Source organism: Poecilia reticulata, chromosome 11 (genome assembly GCF_904066995.2).
Source record: "Poecilia reticulata chromosome 11, P_reticulata-male-v2, whole genome shotgun sequence".
Classification (NCBI taxonomy): Eukaryota; Metazoa; Chordata; class Actinopteri; order Cyprinodontiformes; family Poeciliidae; genus Poecilia; species Poecilia reticulata.
Window position 1 is genome coordinate 24,779,899 of NC_088840.1, and position 27,347 is coordinate 24,807,245.

A 27,347-nucleotide genomic window follows, 5' to 3' on the forward strand; every position below is an offset into this window, starting at 1 on the left:
ATTAAAAGGGTACTTTGTACCAAAAACTTCTTCATCAGTTCATTTCCAGCAAGTCTCAGCTTTTTTGTTAATTTAAATTAGTTTTATATAAATCCAAGTGTCATATTTTATTGGAGTAAAGCTCTGTGAACATCAATTACACTACATATGGATCTGGTCAGCATAAAATCATTTCTGTAAGAGATGTGCAATTATTGAAATTTGTATTTCACTTTCAGTTAAAAAATAATCTTATTTGACTTGGTAAGTGTATGAAATGCAAAGTGTTTCCAAATTCAATAAGAAATAAAGTTAAAGTTAACCCCTTAACTGTCACGACACCAGTGTCCCAGTGAGCCCATTATTTTTTAATGTGTGAAGGAGTTTTAAATTATTTTCATGTCAACATTAACCAAAATAAATGGCTTCCTAATTTTGCTTCATGATAGCTTATTTCATTATTCTAAAATAATAAAATGGTACTTATTTCTTAGAATAAATAAACATTTAGCTGCTTCTACTCACCGATATAAAGTATTCAACAACAAAAACAATAATTCACAATTTCTGAATTTACACTGACTTTTTTTTTTACTATTTTGTGATGAGATTTTTTTGAGAACATTTAGGTTTGTTTTAACATTAACCTCCCAAATGTCTTTTCCCAACACGCTTTAAATAGCAAAGCATTAATGAAAAAATATATACATTATCTTGGGCATTAAAAGATGGGAGACTGTTTTGAATTTTGCTAGATAAATGACTTAGAATTATCTACTGTCAATGGTCTCTAATGATCAACTACTTAAAGACACCAGGAGCCAACCAGTAAGATAAGGAGTCAATTTAAGTAATAATGGGACCTTACTGCAGGCTGTTTGATCTGTTCTTACCAGCCATGGTGGAGATCCCCAGAGTGACTCCGATGGAGAGTTCAATCTGCGTTCCCTGAAGAACACAACAGAATGAGGTTGAATTTTCCTCCTGAGTTACTGTTCCTGCCTAAACATAACACTTCCATGAAAGATTAGTTTCTTCCCCTTACAAGCAACTAATGGTGAAAGAATAATTCTTAAAACTTTACTTACTGCTGCAATCATGATGGCGTTATCCAGGAAACCAAACCCAATGAAGGGGACGGCATTGTGGAATAAAACTAAAAACCAACAAGAGGAAGAAAAACAGGAAGAAATGAGGCATCTTTAAGTCTGAATCAGTGGATTATATTGGCTTACTTTAACAGCAGGCCAATATAATCTGCTGTATGGAAATGTGGTTGTGTGACTCATGTAGCAACCAAATACAATCAGGAGGTTCCCTCTAGTTATACTCTGTCCTCTGTTCAAAGGACAGAGTATGTTCTAAAAGTTAACTAAACGGGGTTTGGAACCAAAAAGGAAAAGGGGCCTAAAATTAAATCTTCAGAAATACAACCAATTATATTCAATTAGTTTTGAGGTAGAGGAAAGGAAGTAGATCAACATTAAAACGGTCATTTCTGAAACTTGAACAACTTGAACATACTGTTGTGACCATAACACATCATAAAACGGTGCTGAGGGATGTTGACTGTTGAGGGTCTAAACAGTTTCTAGAATTTTCTGCTTGATCAGAATCCAACATGTTCTGCTGCTGCAACAAGAATGAATTATTCTGGCATCAATTTTACTTAGATAATTTTTATATTTCTGGCAAGACCAATATTGTGCCCACAACACTGCTTCTTTATGTTTCTAATCTTGACTCAGTTCTACTTTCTGTTTTACATTTGTATTATCAATTAAGGTAGTTTGCAGATTTTCAAAGAAATACAAGGAGAAGAAAGCCTTTTACTCCCGCTGTGTGTGTGTTTAATTTCTTGCATGTGCAGGGAATTAATCTCATGTTGAAAGTGATGAAAAATGAGTCCACTCACTTATCCATGGTTACCTATACTTTCACTTTCACATCTTTGCTATGTTTAAAACACCTTGAAAACCTTGCTGAATGTAAAAACGGACTTTAAATAATATTTCTGCCTTCATCTTGTAGTGTACTGAAGCAGGTACCGTACTTTCCGCACCATTAGGCGTACCGGATTATAAGGTGCATAGAATAGACGCTACAGTTTGGGTTGCCTCGCAATTTGTTCCGTTCTCTACAAATGTGGATGTGTAATAATAAAGAAGTGGTCCCTGAGTACTTTATATAGTAGGCTGCCCCAGTCATTGTTTCACTCACGGTGTTGTGATATTGTGCCCAACTGCTTTCTGGGTAACACAGACCAACCGACATGCTGCCGCCGCAGACTGTCTCTCTTCCCCGGCCCCCTCCTCGGTCGGCGAGGAGAGCTTTCCCCGACTGGGCCGGGGCGTGTCCGGACGATGGTCACCCTTCTCTGTTCGCGCACCGCATGTTCATGGAGAACGTGGCGCTAAATGACGACCTGATTGTCAGATCCGTAGGTAGATAGGTCAGTCAAACTTTATTAACAAACCAGCATTCTGACAACTATTCCCGGATGCACCGCACGCTTCTTCTTCTACGGGCAAAATGAAGTCGGCGGCTGCTTACCGTAGTTGCTAGACCTGTTGTGGCTCAGTATCGGTCCACATATAAGGCGCACCGGATTACAAGGCGCACTGTCGGCTTTTGAGGAAATTGAAGGTTTTTAGGTGCGCCTCATAGTGCGGAAAATACGGTAATTAACATTTTTTAACATTCCTGTCCGTCAACTGTCTCATAGTAGTTTGTCTGATTTTGAGGACATTTATTGAACTAAGCTTCTTATTCAAAGATGAAAAACTGCTTTCATTTGCTTTATAAACACAGTAAATTTTTATTAAATACAAACTACTAAGCTTGTAAGAAATCACCCATGCTCAACTGTGGACATCAGGGAAACATTAATGACTAAAAGGCAATATGCAAGTGTTTTTTTTTTCTTTTAAGATGCACAGACCAAGCAGGCTCTGTGTGTAAGTGTGTGTGTGTGTGTGTGTGTGTGTGTGTGTGTGTGTGTGTGTGTGTGTGTGTGTGTGTGTGTGTGTGTGTGTGTGTGTGTGCGTGTGTGTGTGTGTGTGTGGGTGTGTGTGTGTGTGTGTGTGTGTGTCAGACTTCATTCCTCACCATATCTGATCTGGGCTGTAGTCGGCGGCGACGGCTCCAGAGTCTCTGAGGGGGGAAAAAAGGAAACATCAGAAGTTCTCTCATTAACTAACGGCTGCGGTTGGAGGCTGCTGCAACACAGCTGCTGCTGCACATTATAGTCGACTCATCTGTTTGAAAATGAACATCCTCCACCAATGCTTTCCACTGACTCTTTGCAGAGCTACTCAGCAGAAGTTACTGCTTGGACTCACCATTAAAGCTGAGAAAGTGATCTGTAGGATATTCTGCTTTGGATCAGGAGTTATAATCTAAAAATAGTATGGTCTCCATGGCAATGTGTCTTTGAAATAAAAAAAAATCTTTCTGTTAAATGTTAACACCAATTACAACACTTATTTTTTTATGATAGAAAACAAAAGATACAAACATGTGTGTCACTTGAAAAATTAACTGAAACTAAAGCGTGAATCAAGCATTTTTAATATAAAAATCAAAGAGACAACAGATGGTTAAACTCTTGGATAATTCATTGTGCAGTGTCACTGAAATGACTCATCAGAAATGTGTCAGACTGCGATCAGAGTTAAAGACCAATTATAAGGAAAAGTCAATGACAGGTGCAGAGTAATCTGCTGGGTTCATCACTTTAAGACCTCTAAGAGTTCATACTCTTGTTTAACCACGCTTTGGGAAAATAAAGCAGTTAGGCCAAGAGTTCAAACAGGGAGAAGGTTGTGTTGCTGCGTTAATGAGGCAAAAATCAAGAAACAACCACCAAGACAAAAGACATAACACAGCTCTATTCAAAGGATCGGGTTTAGTTTAAGAAGAAATGGGCAATGTTTTTATTATTATTATTATTTCAAATAAGTAGAAACATAAAATTATTAAATTTAAAAAAAGGCTAAGAAATAAAGGCTTTCCTTTTTGAGTCATTTCAAAATATTTACACATTTAAAATATTAAATCTGGCTCCAAACATTTCTTTGGGCACAAATTTCCTCTTTTCCCTTCCTTTTAAAAAAAGCATCTGTCAGCAGCATTAGGAAGCAGCTGCAGCTGTCTCAAGACTCACAACAAGTAAATATAGAAACGTTCGTTAGTTTGAAACCGTCCTGTCAGTGTGGCTGCACAGAAACAACGTAAACTTTCAAATTGGCAGATGAGCTCACAAAAAAATTGACTTGCTGTTCAAAAATACCATTTATAACGGTCAGCTGAAAATATTTTTAGATTAATAAACAAAACTGACTTAAACTGATATACTGATATTTGGTGAGATGTGATTTCCTAAAGATAAAGTATCTGGAATAAAACCATAAAATTCACTTTTAAATGCTTTTTGCAAAGCCAATATCTACATATTTAGATGTGAAATTAAGCCTCAAGTTTTTTCTGAAGTAAAAATATGACAATAAACATGGTAAGGCTCAGAACTTCACAATTTCACAAAAATGCAACGCAACACCACTGCTTAATGCTGCAAATGACATGTCCATACTTTTACCCCACATTCTTTCAAGTCTTTTCTTTTTGTTTTTCTTTTCTTCGTCACAATGTTCCACCTTTTCTTTGAGCTTTAAGATCTTGGCCACCAAAAATAAGCACCCACAATGTTTCCCAAAGGAAACAGACCCAAAATATTACTAGCATGCAAAAATTTCAAGTCATGCCATTAAAATTAAGGTAACCAACGAAAACATTGCATCAAATCTCCAAAACTGACTGTAGCGTAGGAAGTCCCATCAGAAACTACACCAGTAAACTGAAAATTGACAGTTGCCCTGCAACCAAATAATATAGTGTTATGCTGCTGCAATAACCTCACAGAGCAGGTTTTTATTTCATCTCTACCTCGGACGCTGATAAATATACCTGGCACTGTCTCTCTAAATGAGTAAAAACGTCCAACAGGACACAAAATGGGAGAAAAATACAAATGTTTCTAAGCAAACTATAATAAACTGGCCTCAGAAAATATGTTTTTCATACAGAAATGCAACAAATTCATATTTCAGTAAAGAATAACTAGGACAAAAAATGCACCAGAACCTTTGTTTGGTGGAATAGCAATAAGACATAAAGATGACTGAGTGGAGGAGATGAGAAAATTTCTGCAGTTAATAAGGATATGGGTTTACCTGTCAGCTGAAGAACCGGGGAAGATTACAATCATTACGCCTGCAGGTGGCCATTTAAATTCTGAAGCCTTTCCTCATTTTATTAATGGAAAATGGCTTGTTTTCAGGACGACGAGGATGTGTCTTGGCAGGGCAAAGATCGACAAAAATCTTTATTCGGGAAGTGATGGCATCATCAGATGGATGGCTATAAAAACTAGGATGGAAATATAAGAAGAGACAGAGGTATCCATGGCAAATATTCAAAAGGAATCAAAACAAAAAGTTTTCAATTGAACTCATTAGCACATATCTAATCGTAGATTTTTCTTTTCCTTTATTTTTAATAATCATATGTTCTATGAAGCTGCTGTGTTCTCAGAGTGAAGCTACAGCTCATATGTGGTCGTTGTTTTCATCTTATTCTTTTCAAATAAAACAATAAAAAAAAAACAGTTTTCTGCTTCAAGCAATAAACACACTTTATGTAACAAATCTAAGTTTTCTACCTCTGACCAACTCATTCTTTAAGAAATAAGCCTTTCATATTCACACAAGAATAAAATGCCCTATATCCAACTCAGCTTGAATCTCAAGTTGCTAAGCAACAAATGCCCCTCCTACCATTGCTGGCTAGGGGCAGGGAAGAAACGTGGAAGTGACAGTAAATATAGTTTCTCAGTTGCAAAATCATCAGGAAAGAGCCAAGCTGCTAAAGGACAAACAGTGTACTAAGAAAACATCACAACAAACACTCAGAAAACTTAACTAAAAGTCTTGATATCAGACAAGTATTATTTATATACACGTTATATATATACACGTTCCAGATAGGTTGTGTTCTTTAAGAAGAATTTTAATTCCTCTTGTTTCCAAACCTTTTTACATGAAAACAAAAAATATATTTAATTTGGAAAGTCTTTTAGATATTACATAAATAAATTAGAATTCAGTATCTTAAAATAAATATAGGTGGGGTTTTTTTGCATTTTAAAAACGCATACAGAAAATAAGTATAGTATATAACAAATTAATCCCAACTGCTGGTCCATGAAACCATGCAAATATGCTGCCCTAGAGTAGTCAGACCACGAACCAGTTCCATCTGTAAAGCAGGACTGAAGAACTGAGTAAATACTCTTTAGTCCATACACATAAAATCACTTTATAATAAAATATTTATAGTCTATCATAATGCAAATTTATCCTAAGCAGCACCGAAGACAACAAAACACTTGCTTTACCAAAGTGACATATGCCATGGTGTCACTTTGTATACTGAAAATGTAAAATGCTAATTTGAGTTAATTTAGAAACACAATAACTTATGGGACCATAAATGATTCTAATGCTGGACAGTTTGTAATCATTGTGGGAATGAAAGGGCAAATCTCTTTAGGACAGCCAGTGTTTCACTGAAGTGTCTGGTTATAAATGGTGCAGGGAGAATATTTTCTTAAACTCCAATAAAAAAAAATCAATGGTATTTTTTATTAATTTGTTTAACTACACATCTCATCACAACATACTGTATTATAAATCTGGCTTAAAGCCCAAGCATACCATCTGCTTTTTTTTTTCTAAACTCTTTTCCTAAACAAAGAACAAATCTCTCGTTTTTTTGGTATCCCCCCAGCTGGCAAAGTTACGTTGCTTAACACCTATGGTTTTAAAATTTATCTGAAGTGATGAAGAAGTGGATATTTGTAAAATGTGGTCTAGATGGACTGATTAGTATATTTTAGGCCAATTTGGACCTTTCAGTTTAAAAAATATATATAAAAGAACCATCACAAAAGCAAATATAAAAATCACTAAAATCCCAGTGAATGAGTTACAGTAATAATGAATAAACATTCATGTAATTTGGCACAATGAGCATCCAACCTCCTAACAGGCTCTCCTGAGGATGCAGTAATCCTGAATGATGAGTCCTGTTAATATAGCCTGCTGTGCTTTCATGACTAAAAATGCAAAAAGATATCAAATCTTAATAAAAGTTGCAAGAAATCACTTTTAAATACATCACTTTTAAATACATCACTGTGCTTTAATAAGTTCCTGATCAAACATATTCTTGTTCTCATTTTCTGCTACAAAAACTCTGCTCTTCTAAAAAGGATGTTATGTTACATATCTTGTTACATAGGATGCAACATAACATCCATTTAATCCTTTGTGTTCTGTGCAATACAAATAAACTTCACACATTTGAAATACACCTGTTGATTCTTAAGACTATTCATTTCCTAAGCAGTGCTGTAAATATCTAGTCACCTACTGGGAATAACCCATTTTCTGCCTTTCTGAATCTGACTCACTAATGAGTTCAGTGTGAATACAAACACTGTGACTCCTGGGACCTACGTCCAGAAATAGACCCGACTGAAAAAATAAATATCAAAGCACTTTATGCACCAGCAGCAGTAACATAAAGAAGAGCTGTACCCTGCTAATGGAGACTAGCTCATAAAGCTCTAACTGACAGCTGTGTGTGACAAACACAGTTCGTATGTCAGTGTGAAATGAAATCAAACAGTCTGAATGTGTGTACATATTTAGACGGCTGCAGATGCTGCCTCATCCGTCTGTTTTCACGCTGCTGATTAACAACGGTGGAACAGCTTCTGCAGCATAAGGCCAACCTGATCAGCAGACAACAAGAAGCAAGATCTTCCTGCGAATAAATCTGAATATTTGAATACAACATTAGCGCAGTTATTAACAGCCGATGCCTGAACAAATTCATTCATAATCATAATGCCAACATGCTTTTATCAATTATAATCATCCTGTGATGCATTTAGAAAGATTTTGAAGGTCAAAAATACCGTTTCATCATCAGCGAAAAGTTCAACACTGAAATCCGAACCACTGAAGGCATCTGACACTAATTAAAGTTACTCAACTGTGAAAAAAAAAAACAAACAAAAAACTTATTTTTGCCTTTGCTTTTCAGAACATTTTAAGTTCAAACATTGGAGCCTGTGGAAAAACATTGTCACTAATTATCTGCAATTTGTACTTGACTGTAAACTCAGGGAATGAACTATAATATCCTTGTAAAAAGCATATTGAGTTAGTATAACTTTGTTTATGGTAAAAATAATATTTAACTGTGTCTTTTTAATAAAACTTATGAGAAACATGGTCCACTGCTGTGTAATTAAGTTAAAACAAATCAGGCAACAGAGTCCAAAAACAAACTACAGAGAAAGCAGGCTTGTTAAGGGTTAATTTCTATATTAAAATGTTTCAGCAACTCTCAACCTGAATTAGAACGAAATACTGTTAAAACCCCTTTGAATTTCTAAAACCCAAACCAAAACAGTTGGCACACCCAATTTGCTTGATTGTTTGTTAACGGGTGAAATAAAATTAAGGAGAAATATCGAGAATGCAGAGGAGAGATAATCCCATCAAGTGTCTTCATGTCACACAAATAAAGAACATGAGCCACCATCTGCCAAACCCACCTCTGCCTCTCACAATGATATTTTATACCATCTTTCTAAAATAAATTCAAAAATAAGAGTGTCCCTTTTGAGACACCAGATTTTACGTTGTGATGAATGTTGACACATAAATATGAGTCGGCCTAATTAAATGTGCCATTGAATAAGAGATTTTGCGGACGTTTGTGCTCTGAATACAAATTATGTTTTTAATTGTAATAGATGATCTGTGGATTTGCAGCTTCTTGTCACAGTAGTGCAATATGAATGTATATTTTATGCTTCATTTGAACATATCACAAAACTGAGCAGGAATTTATAATCTTTAATTAAAGAAGCTGCCTCAATATCTACAGCTGAATATGATAATTACACAATGAGAAAAATTAATATCGGAATTACTGAATAAAAAAATATTAGTCTTCAGAATGAAATGCAGTGTGGTGATAAGAAAAAAATGACATATCAGCAGAACTTCATTATTCATAAAGCACCAATCAACCTTTCTAAGCCAATGCCAATTTTAGTTTGCCCTTGTGGTTCTGCCAGGAGACTTAGCCGATTCAGAGAAAAAATGGCCAAATTTAATACCTCAGATGTATTACTAATTACTATACAAATAACTTGACCACAAGGTCAAGTTCAATCAAAAATTCAATCAAAATTTGATTGAATTTTGCAAAGTCAAAATTCTATAAAAATCAAAATTCCAGATTAAAAATGGTAAATTACTTGCTGACATTGAAATCAATATGGACATGTCGACTTCTTGCACACCTTTGTGGTTTCTGAAGATATTAAACTGATGTGGAAAATGCTCAAGTTTGTTAAAGAGTGCAGAAAGGTTTGCTTCTGAGAGTGTTGATGTATAGGGGTTTTTTATTATTTTTTACAGAACAATAAGAACTTCATCAATAATATAACAACGGCTGAGGTCTAATGTAGTGTCATACATTCTCTCTGCTTAGAAGTTAAAAGCTATTTAGGAGGAGATGCTCCAGTGGGAAAATGCCTCAGCTGCCTGCCAAACAACAGGGAGAACACAGTAGTGCTTATGGGCTGAGTAAGAGAAAAGCACAGATGTCTGCAAAAACAACAAAGGACAGAGTCCAGCTAGTGCCAGCAATTAAGAATCTTCCTTTAGGATTTATAGTGTGTTTCTAGTCCAACAAAACTGAAATCTCAGGTACTGCTGGACTTCTTGTAGCAACAAGAATAAGAGTATCAGATAATGATACAGAATCAATGTAAGGTTCTGTCGGAAATCTAAAGACTAATATAAGCAATACAATTCAGTAATATTGCAAAAAATGTTTCCTGAGCTGTTGATTATTGCTAAAGAGGCACTGAACTATTAAAACAGATTTGTCAACAATCTTGCTGATAAATGCATAAATAGCCATGTAATTGCCCTGCATGTTTTAAAGTGTGAATACTTCAGGTGTCCACTTTGGGGAGAAATAACACACCTAGTGTAAAAGCACTTGTTAGATCAAAGCATTAACTCCGGTTCTCTCCACAGTTCCTATTTTAACCCTGTTATTCTACAATCACTTGTCAAGTATTGTGGTGCATCTCTGGAAATTCATCTCAATCCCCCAGCATGAGGCAGTACTTTCTGCTCAGTTCAAAGCGACATCACGCTGTGGCTGGCCAGGCAGGCTCCACAACCGGCCTCACGATGCAGCTGAGGTTTTTTTTTTATATATATAAAAAAAAAAGACCTAATTTATCTGCCGATCAGCACCTTTTCAAACTTCCTAGTTGCCAGTCAGCACCTTCAAACTGCTTTCCCTAAAGAAAGTGTCTTTATCCATCTCAAATCTCTGAGGAAATCAGTGCTACGTTCACAGCTCTGCTCAGTGTTAGTACTGCTGAATGACATGAGATTGACAAGCTTGTCACAGTGTGTTGGCACCATATTGTGAGTGAAAGGCTGAAAGCATACTGCAGTGACAGCAGGCTTGGTGTTATACCTACTACAATAACAAGAATTACCAATAGTGTTGCCCACACTGATAATTTAACAGACATAAATATAAAGTTTGGATCTCAAACTGAAACTTTATCAGCTAAGAGCCAGATGATTTCTTATTCCTCCCAACATCTTGGATAAATCTCAGGGTTTTCACAGGGGGAAATGTTTTGAGCATGTCGTCCAGCCTTTTCTGTTGGCATGACAGGCAGTGCGGGAGAAACTGCCGGAGGCTCCCGAACTGCTGATGAGAGCCCAGCACCAGTTCAGAAACAGTCAGCCATGAGCTAATGCTAACCGATATAAACTGAACGGTTCGATGACTGCTACAGAAACATCTAATCCTTTTCTTTTAGTGGCTTTAATTAGATGGAGCCTCACTCTGATCTGGTATTATTTTCACTGAAATGTTCCTGCTTGAAATTAATAAAAGCAGACGGGGAGAGTAAAGATACTTCATTGATTCGACCGTCTGCTACAAGCCCTTAGACAGTCTGCCCTCATTCCTACCAAATGTTTGTTTAAAAAATAAGCCTCCATTAACCTGAAAGCCTGAAAAGCTATAATTATCCACCTAATCCAACCATTTATATTATTTACCGCAACCGTGAAACAAAAGTATAGTGATAAGCTTTGTGATAATGATGAACTTCAGTTGATCATGTTTGCAAACCCCAAAAATCTGATGGTATGTTTTGGATTGTTGCTTTCTTGTTTAAACAATTTTTTCCTCTGTTTGTTCCTTGAATCAATGAATATCAATAAATCTTAAAATACAGTACTAACACTATTATTTTGTGCCATTCTGTAGTAAAACTGAACCGTTTTTTGTAACTACTGTACTCGAAGAACCTTTTTTTATAAAGGTTTGAGATATTATGGACACAACTGTAGGCATGATCTACACTCAAACAATTTCTGACAGTTCTTTCTGTTCCTCCTCCAGTAGAGACACACCCAACTTGGCTAGAACAAAACCAAACATTAACCAGCTAGCGTGAGACTTGGCAATGAAGAAGGGGCATTTTTCTTGCACCTGAATCAAGAGCTACAATGCACAGTAAGGGTATGTTCACACTTTATAGTCCAGTAGACTAAATTAAATTGGGGACCAAAATTGCAACATTTGTATCATCTGTCAAACAAACCAAATGCTTTGAAAAATATGTTCAACATGTTGGTCATGCTGGACCAAGAACCAATGAAGGAAACAATATGAAAACCTCTGAACACAACTTTCTTCTTCACAAAATGTAAACAACAATGGGGTGGTGGCAGATTTTAGCCGTTGTAGGAATTCTCTTCAGTTGTTGGTAATAGACCAAAAAGTAGACTAAACATGGGTGCTGTGAATACACCCTAAAACCTAAGATATTCTTGATTACAATTGATTACAATTATGTAAAAAGATGAATAAAAATCAAATAGGAGTTTTGATATATAAAATATATCACAAAGTTTCACATTAGAAAAGTTCAAAACTATTCCTGAATACTTGAAAGCTCCAGTCTCTGAGCAGTTCAAATTTAAAGAGCTTTGGTTTCATCATAAAAGCCCCCCTCCGATTCCCCCCAAAAAGCAATTCTCTCTCAAAAACAAAACCCAAGGCCATGTTCAGTATATTACCGGTGTTGGCCAACATCTTGCTGCAGCATGAACCTCTGCTGCTGAGGACTGCTGTGTCTGTAAGCTGCAGACTGGCGAGCGCAGGAAATAGTTTCCTTTAGGAAGTCACTTTGTCAATCTCAGATTCCACCATTCAGCCTTGGATTATAGACAATGATGACGAATATTTTTGTACTGCCATACTTCTATATTTTTGGTGACATGAATGGCTAGAAAAAAAAATAAACACTGTTCTCTACTGTAGATGAACATCCACTGCATCAAACAACAAACAATTGTATTTTAAGAGCTGCAGGTGAACATAAATGAAACAATTCAACGTGTTTTGTTTTTTTTCCCTAATGTTAAGACTTCATCATCTCAGAGGGAATACTTAACATTTCAGGGCTGGTTATCAGGAGGAAGGTTTATGTAACGAGTGAGGAAGGCTCCAGGTGAGAGGCGGGAAGAAGACTAGCTGATTTGCATGAGCATTTCATGGAAATGTGGAGTTTATTTAAATAATACAAGCTTTGGAGACTTTTTGTTGCTTGAAAGAGAAATATATATGGAGTGTTGAAGTTTATACACAGATAGATTGTCAGGATTTTCTCAGGGAACTTCTGATTCCAGCGTTGCTTTGACGTCACATAACTACAGATTTATGTCAACCTGCAGCTATATGCAGGAACAAACTGATTCCCAGTTGATTACCATAGTAAATCAGAAGTTATTTTTTTCAACAGTGTCAAAACAGCAGATAAACCAACTGCAGCAAATTAAAAAAAAATATGTGGAACAACTGAATATGGTGCCCATGTCTGCCCAGTAGAAACAGAAAGGAGAAATACCCTTGCACTCATGGCATGTTTGTTGCATCAGTAACCAGCCACAGGCACCACTAACATACTCAACTGTTGCATCTTGTTTATTGTACGACTGTGTAGTCTCTCTCTGCATTAGGTGAAATTCTTTCTTCATAGCAGTACAGTTTAAGGACTTTACATTATCCCTTAATAATAACCTTTTACCAGTGAAGTAAAGTCCTATTCATAACCTAAAATCCCCTGTGATGCCACCCAAGCTGCCTTGACGGGAATATTCTAAAGCATCATTGTCTACATTAAAACCCCGCAGTGTGACCGCTGCCCATATGTCAAAGCAGCATGAGCAATTGCAGATTTCCACAGTGATAGTGCATTTTAATTGGACTCAGTGGGACATCTTGTCAAGCTGGAGCAGAAACAGAAAAAGACAGAAGCTCAATGGTAAACAACACAGATACTGCACACTAACCTTTTAATTTGAATGAAGCTGAGTTTAAGCTTAAGGGTCATTTTTTGCTGCAATCGTTCTGGTGAATCAGTCAAAGTATTTCACCACGCAAAGCGACACTTCCTTCAGACTTCTGACAGAAATTAGAAGGTTTGGACAACAGCTTTAACGAGATGTCATGGAACAAGATCTAGGGACATTAAGACAAAATAATATTTCTTCCCAAAAGGAGGTCTGTTTAACTGGTGCATCAGTTTAACTTCTTATTAAGAGCACCCAATAACAGGAAGTATTTTCTGAATCATTGCCCTGTTGCAGTGATGGCGTCCACAAACAAAGATCATTGTCAGCTGGAGAACAATGATGGCAACATCCTTTCAAATTATGTTAGTTGCAGACTTTTCATATCCGGTAGAAACACAAAATAAGAACAGACAAGATTTTTTAAGAAGAGCTGCCGCAAACAACTTTTTTTGAGCACAATGCCTGTTTTGTTTAGTTTTCTTCTTGGAAAAAGTTACTAAAAACAAGTTTTTGTCTAAATTAAGGTGAATTCATGGTTCTTTTTTCCACATAATGTAACCGGTAGTGTTTATGATAATAAAAAAATAATTATTATGTGATCGTTATCGGTGATCGGCCCTCATGGGTGATCGGTATCGGTATCAGCAGGAAAAAACCTGATCAGCACATCTCTACTAAACACCAATTTACTAAAAGAGCTTTCGATTTATAAAACAACAAAAGCATGAATTTACATGTGGGGTAGAAAGGAAGAGGCTCTCAAGAGATTCTTTTTCTCCAGATGTTTTTTCCTAACTGCAGCTCCAACTCAGTCACAGCTGGTCTGTCACCATGACTTGACAACAGACTCGGTGGCTAATATTAATGATGCTCCAACATGAAAACATCTTTGCTGCATTTTAACCATAAATTGTACTAAAAAAATCTCTCTGAAGCTGTGATTTGTTTTGTTAAGTGTGTTTGTTACATCCAAACTGATCGCAAGATAGTCAAGCCAATTGAATGCATAAAAGAAGTTTACAAAATGCCCCAAATGTAGATTTATTGTAATTTAGTAAGTACTGTGTGAGAAATGTTTTGGAGCTCTTAAGTAAACACTTTCACCCTCTTTGCTGCTCCTGGGTGGCATTTAGCTCATTAGTTGTTAGAGTTAAAGGGGTTTAAGTTGCTTATTAGCACAGACGTTCAGCGCTAACGTCTTTCTCTACTCAGCTTCACGGTCTAATTAAAACATTGGACAGTGCAGCAGCATGATGCACCGCTATAGTTAATGATACTGCACAATAACAGTCAAACGAAGCCAAGAAGATAAGTCAGTATTATAAACTTGAACATACAGAAATCTCTTTCACTTCCAGGCCAATTTCGTCTTAAAATGTTTGCAGTCACTCAAATTTAAGACTCAAGATCATGGGACCAAATGTGTGGGTTGTGGCCAAGACTGCATGATGTGAAGTAAAAATGTATGACGTTATCAGTCCTGATAATGCCACATTTACATCACTCCTCTCCATTTCTGCTGTGCCTCCAACGCTATGTGAACTTTAGGATCTTAGGAACCATTTTAGAATCAGAAATGGGCATCTACTGCAGTTGAACTCCAATCAAACAGATATGTTATTGGCATGCAATGTGTGAATGACCAGCAGGGGGTTAGAACCACAGCTACTTGTAGATAGCTCAAATCTGTGAATACACTGTCTAAAAATTATTATTTTTTTATAGTTCAAACACTAAATGTTACGACAGAAGCTAACGGCAACAGTTTTTTTTTTCTTAAATCCATTATTGATTTAGTAAGTATTATTGAGAATACAATAAGCACCAAGAAAAACAGATGACACTCCTAGATTGGCTGATTTACGCTGATTGGCATGTCAAGTAGCATTGTGCCAAAGTATTTTAGGTTCTCAAGCTACATGTTTTTCCCCCAATATTTTAGAAATGGTCTGCCAAAAAAATACGCAAACATTTTGTAAATAATTTTGACTTATGTTTCATAGAAATGTCTGTGAATACTTAACCTCAAATAGGGAGGGGTCCACTGTTGGCAAATATTGAATTTCAAATAATATTTTTCAACACTGATATTGCTTACACACGCAGGTTTTTAATAAGTATAATGGTAGAGACACTGGTTTGGAATGAATCCTTTCACTCAGTTTTAAGGGACCATTTTTTTCAGTACTAACTAGTCAATCATTGATTGGCGTCGTTTGTGGTGAAACTGTCACCAAATGTCAGCGCTGTCAAATTGGTAGTGCATCATCAGCATGGACAACATATCGTCAGTGCCAAATTGCTGCTGTAAGAGTTCGATGTCTCTAAAGGGGCTCCTTTTGTTAGTTTGACATTTAGTGCTTTACAAATCATGAAATGCCAAAACATTGTGACCTTCTGTGTTAACTTCCTAGGGATTCAACACAGGGAAAATTAATCTAATGCTTCTATTAATTCATTTACTTTTTTTTCCATTGAGAAACTTCTATTAAAAAACATTTTCAGCCAAATATATCTATTGTTTTTAATTCTTCATCACACATGTAGAAATTGATTTGATATGAAGTGTCTTACACAAAACTCTCTGCGAAAAAAAAAAAAAATGTGTTACCAAAATAATTCAATTCAAAAACACTTCATTGATCCCTCAAGGAAATTAAATAAATGGGTGCGGAGGAGAGTAGCAAGGTTCATTGGGTTCATTTATGAGTCAACCCTGAAAACAATACGAGTACCAAACATAATGCTGGGTCTCTGGGTAATTAAAACAGTCTCTGAGGAAACATCAAAACTGTCTTTCAGACTGAACATACAAGCTTCTCTCCTTGGTTCATCAATGTGTAAAAGAAAACCCTCTTATTCACTGGGCAGTAGATAAATTACCAGGTGGAAAAGGAATACATTAGCTAAAGAAAAAGCTGAATTTCCGTTGCCTTAATGAGCAGCTTGGGTGCACAGTAATAATGAGCTGTCTTGTGCAAAATAAAAGGATAAAGACAGTCAGGAGGTACAACTTTATCTGTTTCAGTTAAAACAATACATCTCCAACAGTTTCAGTATTATATGACTTTTTGAATAAGACGTTAGATTTTGGGCAATACCATACAGCAAGCAGAAGAAAAACACACGACTCAACAAAAGTTATTAAAGATTAGAAAAAACTGATGAGTTCAATTCAGATTCTCCATAACTGGCAAGTGTCAAGTGTAAAACTTATTAGTCTCAGCAACACAGAGCAAATCTGAAATCTATACGGCATAGACCAACGCATAGAGAAAAATCATGACTTTTTTTCCCCAAGCAAAGAACATGCAGATTTTCCTGAAGTTTTCTACTACTGACTCAGAAGATGGTTTTAGTGTTTTGGACATTATGATGAGTCACTCTGGTCTTGAGACAAATTGCCTTAAGATCAAATGAAACCAGCAATGACTTCACAAAACAGTCAGTGTTTCTACCAACTTCCACAGTCTTGAAATAGAGCTGGTCTTATGACTGAGTAAACAGATTACTGTAGTGAAAACAACATATTCTTGTTCCAAAGCAGGAGGGTATGAGCATCAGCATCCTTCGCTTGTTCCATGTAGAGCAATTTGTGAGCCAGAAAAGAAAGGAGCTGAGAAAAGCTTGGCACAAATCCTGGATAGAGAAGAATGGCCAAGAAGCGCAGTAAAGCTCACAAAGATTTTGTAATGGTGAGCAACGCATCATAAATGGGCCATAATGACTTGTAGTGCTTGGACAAGAGAGCATAAGATTGTAGCTTTCACCCCTCACAAACATGTTCTTGCATAAAACTCCAAAGGGCCACAATAAAAATAAAACAAAAAAATCAATAAATGTGAACTTATATATGTGTCAAAAAAAATTTTTAATGGAAACAAGTAAATAATTTATTAAATTCGTATAATTAAATTAGTCTCATAAATGACTATTTGCGAGATATAATTAAATAGGCCATAATCAATCAGCAGGTGAGGGTCAGACTTGGGTAGTAAATATGATTTGTCAGTAGAGGCCTCATTCTGCAGGTTAACCAATCAAATGTTCAGGTCTACATAGTGAAATACACTGATATTTACATTTGTATATACAGTAACTTCAGAAATATTCATTATTCTGACAGAATTCTATTTATTTATTTTTTTTAAATACATTTGTTTCTGTTAGGAAAAGGGATCAGGTTTGTCTTTATGGAATAAAGGACTTAGAACTGCCTTGTTGCTGAATTGTGGTACACAAATAAACTCAAGTTTACTCTCAGAGGATAATAAATACGGATGCAATAATTATCAGCATTAACACCAGTGTCATTTTTTAACACAATGGTATCAGTCATATAAGTAAAACCTATAGAACACCGTTATTGGCTGATATTAATAGCAGTGTTTATTTTTATCTTGGAGTTTCGGGGGTTGCTCATGTGGTATTTGTGTAGTGATAGTGATGTAGACCAGGACTGGGTTGTGTTTAGCTGGCGTAGAAAAGCAAGGTCACCACTATCATTTTTTACAGTGTTGAAAGGTTATTAGACATTCAATATCAGGCCAAATTTTCATATCTGTGCATATCTAATGATGAAACCATATAAACACAGGTATCAATTTTGACAAAAGAAATTTAACATATTTTTTAAAAATGTAATTGCTTATAGGTTTCATAATAGTCAATAAAAGAAAATGTATTGGCACTGCAGCAATCTAACCCCTCTGATAACTGCTGGGGTATTTTGACAACGTCTTTGAGATTGTAAGGTGTCCTTGCCATCACCCTAATCTTAAGCTCCTCTCAGAGGTTTTCTATTAGTCTTATGTCGGCCACTCCAAAACGTACACATTAGTTTCATTTTGACAAAAAACTTGTTAAAATTAAATGGCTACTTTCTCCCTAAATCTGCCTGCTGTATGAATAATTTTGGACTAAACTGTATGATATTGATATTTATTGTTTTTACTTTTCTTAAACAGAGATGCGTTTTTGTTTTATTGTTTATGTATTTAGTCCATTGTCATGTCATGATGATTATTTTCAGTTTAATCTGAACACCAAGAGAAATAACTATTTATGATTTTTCTTTTTTTGGGGGGGGGACTTCTGTACCGGATGAACAACCTTTCTGACAGACTGGAATAACAGGAGTGGCACACTCTGGGTCCATGTCTCCAGGCCTGATATATGCCTATAATTCAACATCAACCCTGGTCCTGAAGGCACAATGCCCTCCAAGTTAAACATGCAGGGAAATGCGCCTTGAGGAGCAGGGTTGGAGAAAAATTACAATTTGCAACATGCAATTTACTTTTTCATATCAATACACTTATGAATGCTTCTTCTGCTGGTGTTATTGCAAAATTAAGTTTAGCTTTTTGGCCTCCAGTACCAACTTTGCAGTTTGTTGACATACTGGTTACTATTTATGTGTGAAACAAACCCTTCTGCTTTAAGGGTACCACTAAAATTAGTGCAAGTTCAACAGAAACCGCCTGATGTTATCACGTTTACATCACCATGTCAACTCATTGCAAGCTGAGGGCTTGATTTTCTGATGTATTGCAGCCTCTATAATGTATAGAATTTCATTTAAACTTTAGCACAAACAAAAAACACTGGTAAAATAAAATTTCCTGCCGACTTGTAGAGTTTACTAACAATGGGTAAAGTTTGCACCCTGCTGTGTAACAATGCATAAATTAAAGCATTTGACTTCACTCTTGTGGGAGCGGTATAAATACTGGCGCACTGCCTGCGAATAACCTGTGGCCTCCCATCAAATCTCAGTTTGTCATGGCACCTTTAACCCGAGATGTTCATTTCTTACCTTGAGCGATTGCTTTGGACTCGAAAATCTGAAGCTCCTGCAGTAAACACGTCCTCTCATTCGGGTGTAGGCGATAAATAAACTCTTTGGCCCTTTTGGGAGAGTTGAGTGTCTCCCTGGGCTCGTTTCTCCCATGTGTTCCCATCCAGCAGCACGGCGAGTGTCGCGTTGTCCCCGGGAGTCTCAGCGCCACAACCGCTGCTGCTGGAGACTGCCTCAGTCCCGACGGTAACTTCTGTACAGTCGGCCAGAGAGCTTTCCGCAGGCATACCTTAAGCATTGTCCCGGTATACATAACCAAGTCAGATTATAACATGTAAAACCTAATTTATATGAGGGTTCTTCGAACGGCGAGGTACGAAGACGACTCTCCGCTCCACCAACGACTGGCGCTGGGGCTCAAAGTTGCGTGTTGGTCGGTCCTACTAGCCTCATTCGACGTCAACTAAAGAATGAATTGACGACTTTTAAAATCTGTAAATCCCGAGCAACACGTTAAGAAAACGGACATAGTCTGTTTTCGCGCTGTCCGTCGCCCAAACCTCATGATCTCCTAAAAAATGGGTGGTCGGGAGTTTAACACATGAAGTTCAAGACGCAACCGAACTGGAACTACAGGAGAGTCAAGTCAAGAGGAAAACCGGAAGCTGTTGATTCAGAGTTTAGAAGTAAAGCTTAGTGTTTCCGGTCATAATTTTCATAATAAATTTAAACATTATTTCGAAGGATTTTATCCTACTTATATTGTATTTTTACATAGCCAGATCATTGAATGTATAGCTATTTTATTCATTTTATGAAAATCGAAGAACTAATTATTTGTTTCTGTGACTTAAGAATTGCGTCCAAAATGTAACAATCTGCAAAGAGTTAATGTTTTGAACGTTCAAATCAAGTCCATTAAGGTAATACTGAAACGTTAGCACTATGGTGGAACAGCACCCTATAGTGGCTAATTGAATCAACATCTTTATACATTACATTTTACAGTGGGTTAGTATTTCATAATGGAATGTTAAAAAACAAATTGGGAAAACCACAGTAAAATTTTGCAATAAAGACAGTGCTCAAAATGCAATATCAAAGACAATTTTATTTACATAAGTCTTTTTAAAACAAAAGGCAAAATTAACAGCTTTTACCTTTCAAAAAGCTTTAAGATTAAACTAAATCAAAATCCTTCACAGCTCGAGCATATTAAAAAGCACAGCTTTCCAATCATATTCCCTAACATTTGATCAGGTTCCTTGGAGGTCATCCTCAACTACCAGTATGTATGTTATGATCATGAGCTTGCAGATAAACCCTCACAGAATTCAAAATTATTAAATCGTTACAATACTCAGATTTATGTTTGAAAATATTTTTTAAATCAAGAAATTCAATGTTAAGATTTCTAGGTACTGAGGTTGACTATATTCTAGTTTCAAGGCAAAAGAAATAGACATTTCAGTCAATTTGCCTTAGTCATGTACCAGGCATTAGCATTTTTGAACAGTAAGAAGTGTTGCTCAAAATTGCAATGTATATCATAGTGTATATGATAATTTATTTGCAAAAATTTGAAAACCGTGGTAGTTTTCAATAAAATGAAATGGCTCAACTACCAGTTGAGCCATTTCAGCGAGTGCCTTCACACTCGAGTTCTACTCCTGCAGTAGAACTCGAGACGAGAAGCTCACCCCCTTCAGCCATATTGCACGAGGGACACATTGAAAAGTAATGCTATTAAGAAAAAAGACTGCATGTTTAATGACTGATATAACCATCTGGAAAATGACATCCATCCAGCAGAAAAATATTTCACCTGATATTTTAAAAATACTTTTTCCCTTTCAAGTAATGTGTACAGAACAGTTGGCAATTTTACCATCATGTTTTTTAAATTGCAACCGATTTTCTTTTCCATAGAATCAGTAGGCTTACTATAAGTAAGTCGTTCTGCACCCGAAACAAGCATTTAACCTAATTGTATAACTTGTGCAGAAAAATGTAAATATTAATAGAAACAAATCACCTGAAACCTTTAATATTACAGAGAACATGTGCACAGGTTTCATCATATGTACGACAACGTACACATTAAGTGAGGTCACAGAAGAGACCAGTAGTAAGCAATAAGAGGTATATCAGGGACTACAGTAGCAAGTTAATCTTTAATCAGACGAACCTCGGTTTTTCCACCAGCGAGTGCCTTCACACTGGCCTATTTCACAAGGATTTCGCTTAAAGGACAAAAATACTGAGTTCACAACAAACCTGAGCCAATCAAAATCTACAAATTGTTGAATGATGGGAGATCAGAGCTGGTTTGAGATGAGTTTCTGCAGCTTTCACACAAACTAACCACAAGAAACTCATCAAATCAATTACTTATGATTGAAAACTGATTATTTTAGAAAAACTAAAACAGCAGGTTTGTCAAAGGACTAAGGTGACAAATGAGAGAATGGAAAAAAGGAGAATGAATCCAAAACTAAACAGATCGGAGAATTGAAAAATAAAAAAAGTCGCAGTGTTTAAATTATCCAGCATTTTTTTTATAAATTACAAGGGAACATGACTATTTTAAGTCACTGTCTAAGCACATTAAATGTCGGCACATAACTCAGAGGCATCCTGATAACACCGCTTCCCTGTAGCTCTTCAAAGACGAACCTTAATAAAAACTGATTTTTGTATAGGCAATGAGAACTTGAATTTTTTTTATGAATTTCTGATGACTTTTCAATGGAAATTAAAAAAATAAAATAAAAGAGCAACATGAGTTTTTGGTCTACATCTTGCCCACACATCCACTCGACACATACACACACACACAGAGACTGAGAGCAGCTTTTACTCTTTCCACAAGCCCTTATAGAGTAAAACTCAAAAGAAACTAAGGAGAAACAGAGAGACTGAGATCCCTGACAATTTTCCGAGAACAATTTAAGTGTTCTTTTTAACTTAAATATAATAAAGATATATGTATATTATTTTCTATAGATTCTCGTCAGTCTTCTGTAGAGTCTGTGTCGTCATTGATATACTCTTCTTCTATCGGTGTGCTGCCATTCTGAGTCCCCCACTCGTCTTCGTCGTACTCTATGCTGTCGTTGTCCTCCACCAAATCGTCGAGCTCCGCTGGTCCTCCAGCGGCGTGAGCCCCGGCTGCCGCTCCGTTTGGCAGGAGCTCGGCTACCGGCTGTCCGTGCGGGTCTTCTCCTTGATCCGGCGGGCCTGCTGCAACGGCGTCCTGCGGCGCTGCGTAGCCCCCGTTGTTGTTAGAGAAAGCAGCTCTATCTCGGCCATCGTCCTCGACGTAAACTCTCTGGTGGCACATGGGGCATGTGTCCTGGATGTAAAGCCACTTCCTCAGGCACAGCGTGTGGAAGTGATGGTGACATGGCGTGAGGCGCGCCGAGCTGGCAAACTCCTGGTAACAGATGGCACACACGTCCTCAATGTCCCTAAGCTGGTCGCCTCGGACCTCCGGCAGGGAATTGATCTTCTTCACGGCGGTGCGTCGGTTGATGAAGGTCTTCCAACCGTTCTTGGCCTGAAGGTAGATGTTAAAGTAGGCGTGCAGACACATCATGCAGGCACGGATCTTGCTGCCCGACTCAAACATCATGGTGTAGGCGCCGTTTCCAAACATGATGACACCAAACAGGAACTCGATGATGTTGCCGGTGGAACGCACGTAGTAAACATAGTCATCCAGCTTCTCCCAAAGGACGTTGGAGAATCCGTCAACCATGAAAAGACCGTAGACCGTTAATGACACCACAACCTGAGGCAAACAGAGATAAGAACGTGAATTAATTAAACCGTTTTAAAACAGCAACATAACTAATGCTAAAAGATTAAACCTTTTGGCACTCACCTTGAGACAGAGCTCAACACAGAAGGCTGTGACCGCGAAGAGCCAGGTGTTGAGAGCGTAGTGATGCCAGAGGGCGAAGCTGAGCACTATGGGGAGTATGAAGAGGGCCACGGACACCAGAAGAACGGGGAAGTGGCGGCGAACGGAAGAGACGTGGGATGCGCTGAGGGACATCAGGACGGGGTCGGTCATGCCGTGAATAAAGTGCAGGATGGCCGTCAGTAGAAGGCACATGTTTCGGCTCAAGCGGACCTTGGTGGAAAAGTGACGCAGACGTTTTGTCACCAACACATCGTTTCAGACAAAAACTCAAGTGCCACTATCTTCCTCATGACTCTTTCTCCCATTTCAACACAGCCTAAAAGTTTTTCTCTTACGGTGGAAAAGAAAAGTTTGAAGGCCACTTGTAATGTCTGCAGTTTTAAGTGTTGTGACCTTCATTCAATAACATCAATGCTTTAAGTTTTTAAACCTTCAGACACCCGGGTGAGAGAAAAACTTCCTTCTGTTTTCTTGGACTGGTTTTGCTGCTCAATAGGACCAGCTGAAAACATAATTATGGGTGGAATACATGTTTTTTTAATCCTGATAAAATGTGAAAACGTTCTACAGGTATGAAAACTTTTACAAAGCACTGCAAGTAAGACGGCAATTGATAAGATATTAAAATGCATGAGACATGGAGATGTTCGAGTGGAGCTGTCGAGTTGTTGAAATAATTGGCATTTACTCAAATGGTTTAGAAAGGAAAGGGGGCGGACATCCAGCAAAGGTTAAGTCAACCACCGAGTTGTTGAGTTCAAAAAGAAGAGCTTCTCTAAAAGACTGTTTGTCCTTTTACATCTACTCCACCCCGCACCCTTTGTCCCATATTTTAATTAAACTGATGTATATGAGTGTGTTTGCAATGTAAACCCTTTAATTTCATCTTGAGATTGAACTTTTGATCTGTGATTACTCATAGGAATGTTAGGAGACAGAAATCTTCATCCACACATCCCAAAAAGGGCTATAAAAATATAAGAAGAAACCTAACAGATAAAATTGAAAGCAAAACTTAGAATAAATATCCAGTTTTAGCAAAAATACACGACTCTTGAATCCTGTGTGACATACCAAACGTTCCTCTGGATCCAGGCTGCTGAGGCCAGTCTGTAGAGCCAGAATAAAGAATAGAACAGGAGCCACGAAGCCTAAGCGCTTATCCTCTTCCTCAGTCGAACCTGGACATTTCAAAGAAGATAAAGTTCAAATCCAAGAACCATTTTACAAAGTTTTTCACACGTGCTTCTACAACACAAACAAAGCTAATACCTATGAAAGCTAGGATGCTAAGGCCGAGGTAGTGTGCCATGGAGGAAATGACAGCGCTCATGCCCAACACAGTCAGAGTGGAATCGCATCCAGAGATGATCAGGTTGCTCGTCAGATCCCAGAAGACGTCCCAGCTGAACAGGTAACCCTAAAAACATCCACAAAAAAAAAAATGGTAATGAGACAATTCACCAAAACCTGCACTGCAGATTTTGAAATAAAAAAAATTGAGAATTAAGAATTTAAAACACCTGCACTGCTTAGGAAACTATTATTATTTTTGTTTTTTACTAAAATATTTCAAGTACTAAGGATGGCATGTGGCAAATTATCAAGAAACAAACTGCTACTTACTTGTGGATCAGAGCTCCCCTCTGTAGCTCCACCTGCTGCATCCCCACTCTCCTTCCTCACCGCTCGCACAACATAGACCAGTATGAGTGCCTGGGCGGTGACGCGGCTCAGCCAGAACATTCGCAGAACATCGGGAAACCGGATTCTTTTCCAAGTGTCTTCCAGCAGCAGCTGAAGTCCGTAAATCCTGTACATGTGCCGCACCAGCAAGTAGACGTACCGACACGAGTAGTAGAACCACTTCAGCCTCATGGCTAGGCATACAGCTGTGTTTAGAGCGAGCGCCAGGCCCGAGACAACCGCTGTCATGTGCCTGACATCCGCGGGAAGCTCTATCATCATCCCCCACAGAGGGATCATGATGTCCAAAACAACCAGAGCCGCAAACACCGACTGGAGATTGAGCAGGAACACGTATCCAATGCCAAACATCAGCTGGACAGCGGCCATGCCGAGCCAGAGCGTCGTCCCATTTCTGGGCAGCAGTCTGAAACCCAATGCTGCTTTGCAGTATGCACTGTAGAAGTCTATGTGCGAGGTGGCGTAGTAGTTTATGAGGACTGCTGCCAAGCCAAGGAGGACAGCAAGGAAGAGAGTGTAGAACTTGAACAAGGCTTTCTGGGAGAGCAGCAGCACCACAGTGGAGATGAGGACACCTGAGACAAACAGCATACCACACACACCGTAAGCAATGACGATGAAAATGTTTATTGCACAAACTATAAATTTTTCAGGAAAAATAGAAGATTGCAGATTGTCTGCTCTCTGTTGCTATTGTAGATTTATGTCCAGGTAAATAAAGGTAAATAAAGTTAAATAATAAACATGATTATTGTTCTTAGGCATTATCCTCTCCGTCAGTCTGAGCTTGAGAAATTTTACAAAGGAAAAGGAGGTACATTTGTCTCTCTCAAAGTGCCTAGCTGGTACCCCCAAATCGTACTTCTAAAAGGTGGAATGTCCATCATTAACCTCCCAGACCACCATTAAGCACTACTTTCTATTCTTCTGTTACAATAAAAGCTCATTAAAATACAATGAGGTTTGTGGTAATGTGACCTAAAAAAGGTGTGATCTTTTCTAACGTGTTTTTCACCCCTTACAACCAAATTAAAACGCACCAAAAAATGCTTTGGCCACTTTATGCCAATTGTAAATTAAAAATGTTGTTTTGAGATTAAACTTCACTCTTAACCATCACCAAGAAGTTTGTACCATAGCCCTGAACCGTTCAAAGGTCTCTTACGCGGTAACATTATGTAATCTGCCCGTTAAATCCATAGAAAAGATTTAGCTATAAAAAAAAAATACATATCAAAAGCCACACTAAAAATGTGTCATTCAAAACAACGCACCAAATGTTGTACTGGCGGTAGCCTTAACTGTGTAACCTAACAATCCATAAACCACATTTTAAGAAAGTTCCAGCTTCATTTGTGAAGGCAGAGGTTTTGGACAGGCACAATGTCAAGCTGCCAGAATACCCACAACAGCTACTAAGAAGGGCGAGACAAATATTGACACTGCACCTGTGGCTATACTCTTTGCGTTAGCAGTAACCGAGAAAGTCAGAGAGCTGTTAACGACAGAGCCGAATGAATAATAAAGTATACAATCTAGTTAAGCAGTTAATCAAACAGATCTGATCTGAATGCGTGCTCCTGCTGGCAGTTAAGTCGGCTTTAATCGGTCTGACAGGTGGTAGACAAGATAGCGCAGCTTCAGTTAGCTAGCTTAGCTGTCAGCGCTAGCTGTTGCTTGTTGACATTTACTGGAGGCTCTTGATCTCTACCCTCTAAAAAAAAATACTTACCCATAACTCTGACCAACACTTTTCCTGTTGCCCCAGCCCATCCCGATCCCTGGTCGTAGTAAGAGTTAAAAATGACGTCGATAGTAAAAATACATGGAACTCTTAGAGCCACATCTAGCAACGCTAAGGCCTGCTGGCCTAACCGGGCTTGAGTGGACGCCATACGGCTTCGGAGGTGGCGTTTCAGTCCTGGTCAACTCCGAGAATCCATGTAATATTAAGCTGTGTAAAAGTCCCTCAGACAGGCGCCCCTCTCCTTTCCGGTCTCGTTTCGCTTTACATTTATTCGGGAGCTCGCAACCTGCTGCGGCTCGCCATGTTAGCCCAGCTCAACCTCCTGTTGCTTCTTCTGTTTCTGTTAAACGTTAAGCTCCTGTTTACTTTCAGATGTCAGCCGTTTAGATGTCAGGGTGTTCCATCAGGTCCTGCGCTGCGTAGTCCCAGAATCAACTGCGAAGTTGTCAAAGAAACCGCAATTTCCTTCAGTCTTACTATGAGAAGGAACACTGAAGTTGCTGGCTTATTCAGGCATAACGCTACGTAATATCAGCGTCTGTGGGTGTGGCAGCTGACGTAACATATTTCCCCAAACTATTCCGTCACCCACAGTTTAAAATTATCACATTATACAAAATAAGTTTAAAAAGCGTACACATT

At 37.9% G+C, this 27,347-nt stretch overlaps 2 protein-coding genes across 2 annotated transcripts in view; both read right to left on the reverse strand.

Moving 5' to 3' along the window:
• tmem65 (transmembrane protein 65) overlaps window positions 1-19,992 on the reverse strand; it is a 30,087-nt gene extending 10,095 nt beyond the window's left edge. The window contains exons 1-4 of the mRNA XM_008422647.3: window positions 19,342-19,992; window positions 3,088-3,132; window positions 1,068-1,135; window positions 873-927 (exon numbers count right to left, since the gene is read on the reverse strand). Of these exons, the coding sequence (XP_008420869.1) occupies window positions 873-927; window positions 1,068-1,135; window positions 3,088-3,132; window positions 19,342-19,636 (463 nt within the window). The 5' untranslated portion in view covers window positions 19,637-19,992. The remainder of the gene's footprint in view (window positions 1-872; window positions 928-1,067; window positions 1,136-3,087; window positions 3,133-19,341) is intronic.
• A 422-nt stretch (window positions 19,993-20,414) lies between these two features.
• Window positions 20,415-27,251, reverse strand: rnf139 (ring finger protein 139). The gene is made up of 6 exons (XM_008422648.3): window positions 26,691-27,251; window positions 24,878-25,533; window positions 24,524-24,671; window positions 24,326-24,432; window positions 23,210-23,461; window positions 20,415-23,116 (listed from the first exon to the last, which is right to left on the reverse strand). The coding sequence occupies exons 1-6, from the start codon at window positions 26,851-26,853 to the stop codon at window positions 22,337-22,339; spliced, it is 2,106 nt and encodes a 701-aa protein (XP_008420870.2). The 5' UTR covers window positions 26,854-27,251; the 3' UTR covers window positions 20,415-22,336.
• Window positions 27,252-27,347: the final 96 nt, after the last annotated feature.

Excerpts from the sequence above, each read along its gene's own strand:
- rnf139 (XM_008422648.3), bottom strand. The coding sequence starts at position 26,853 with ATGGCGTCCACTCAAGCCCGGTTAGGCCAGCAGGCCTTAGCGTTGCTA. Across the intron at positions 24,433-24,523 it reads TAGCATCCTAGCTTTCATAG|GTTCGACTGAGGAAGAGGAT; the intron begins GTATTAGCTTTG and ends TGAAATGTCCAG. Across the intron at positions 23,117-23,209 it reads GTGTTGAGCTCTGTCTCAAG|GTTGTGGTGTCATTAACGGT; the intron begins GTGAGTGCCAAA and ends TGTTTGCCTCAG.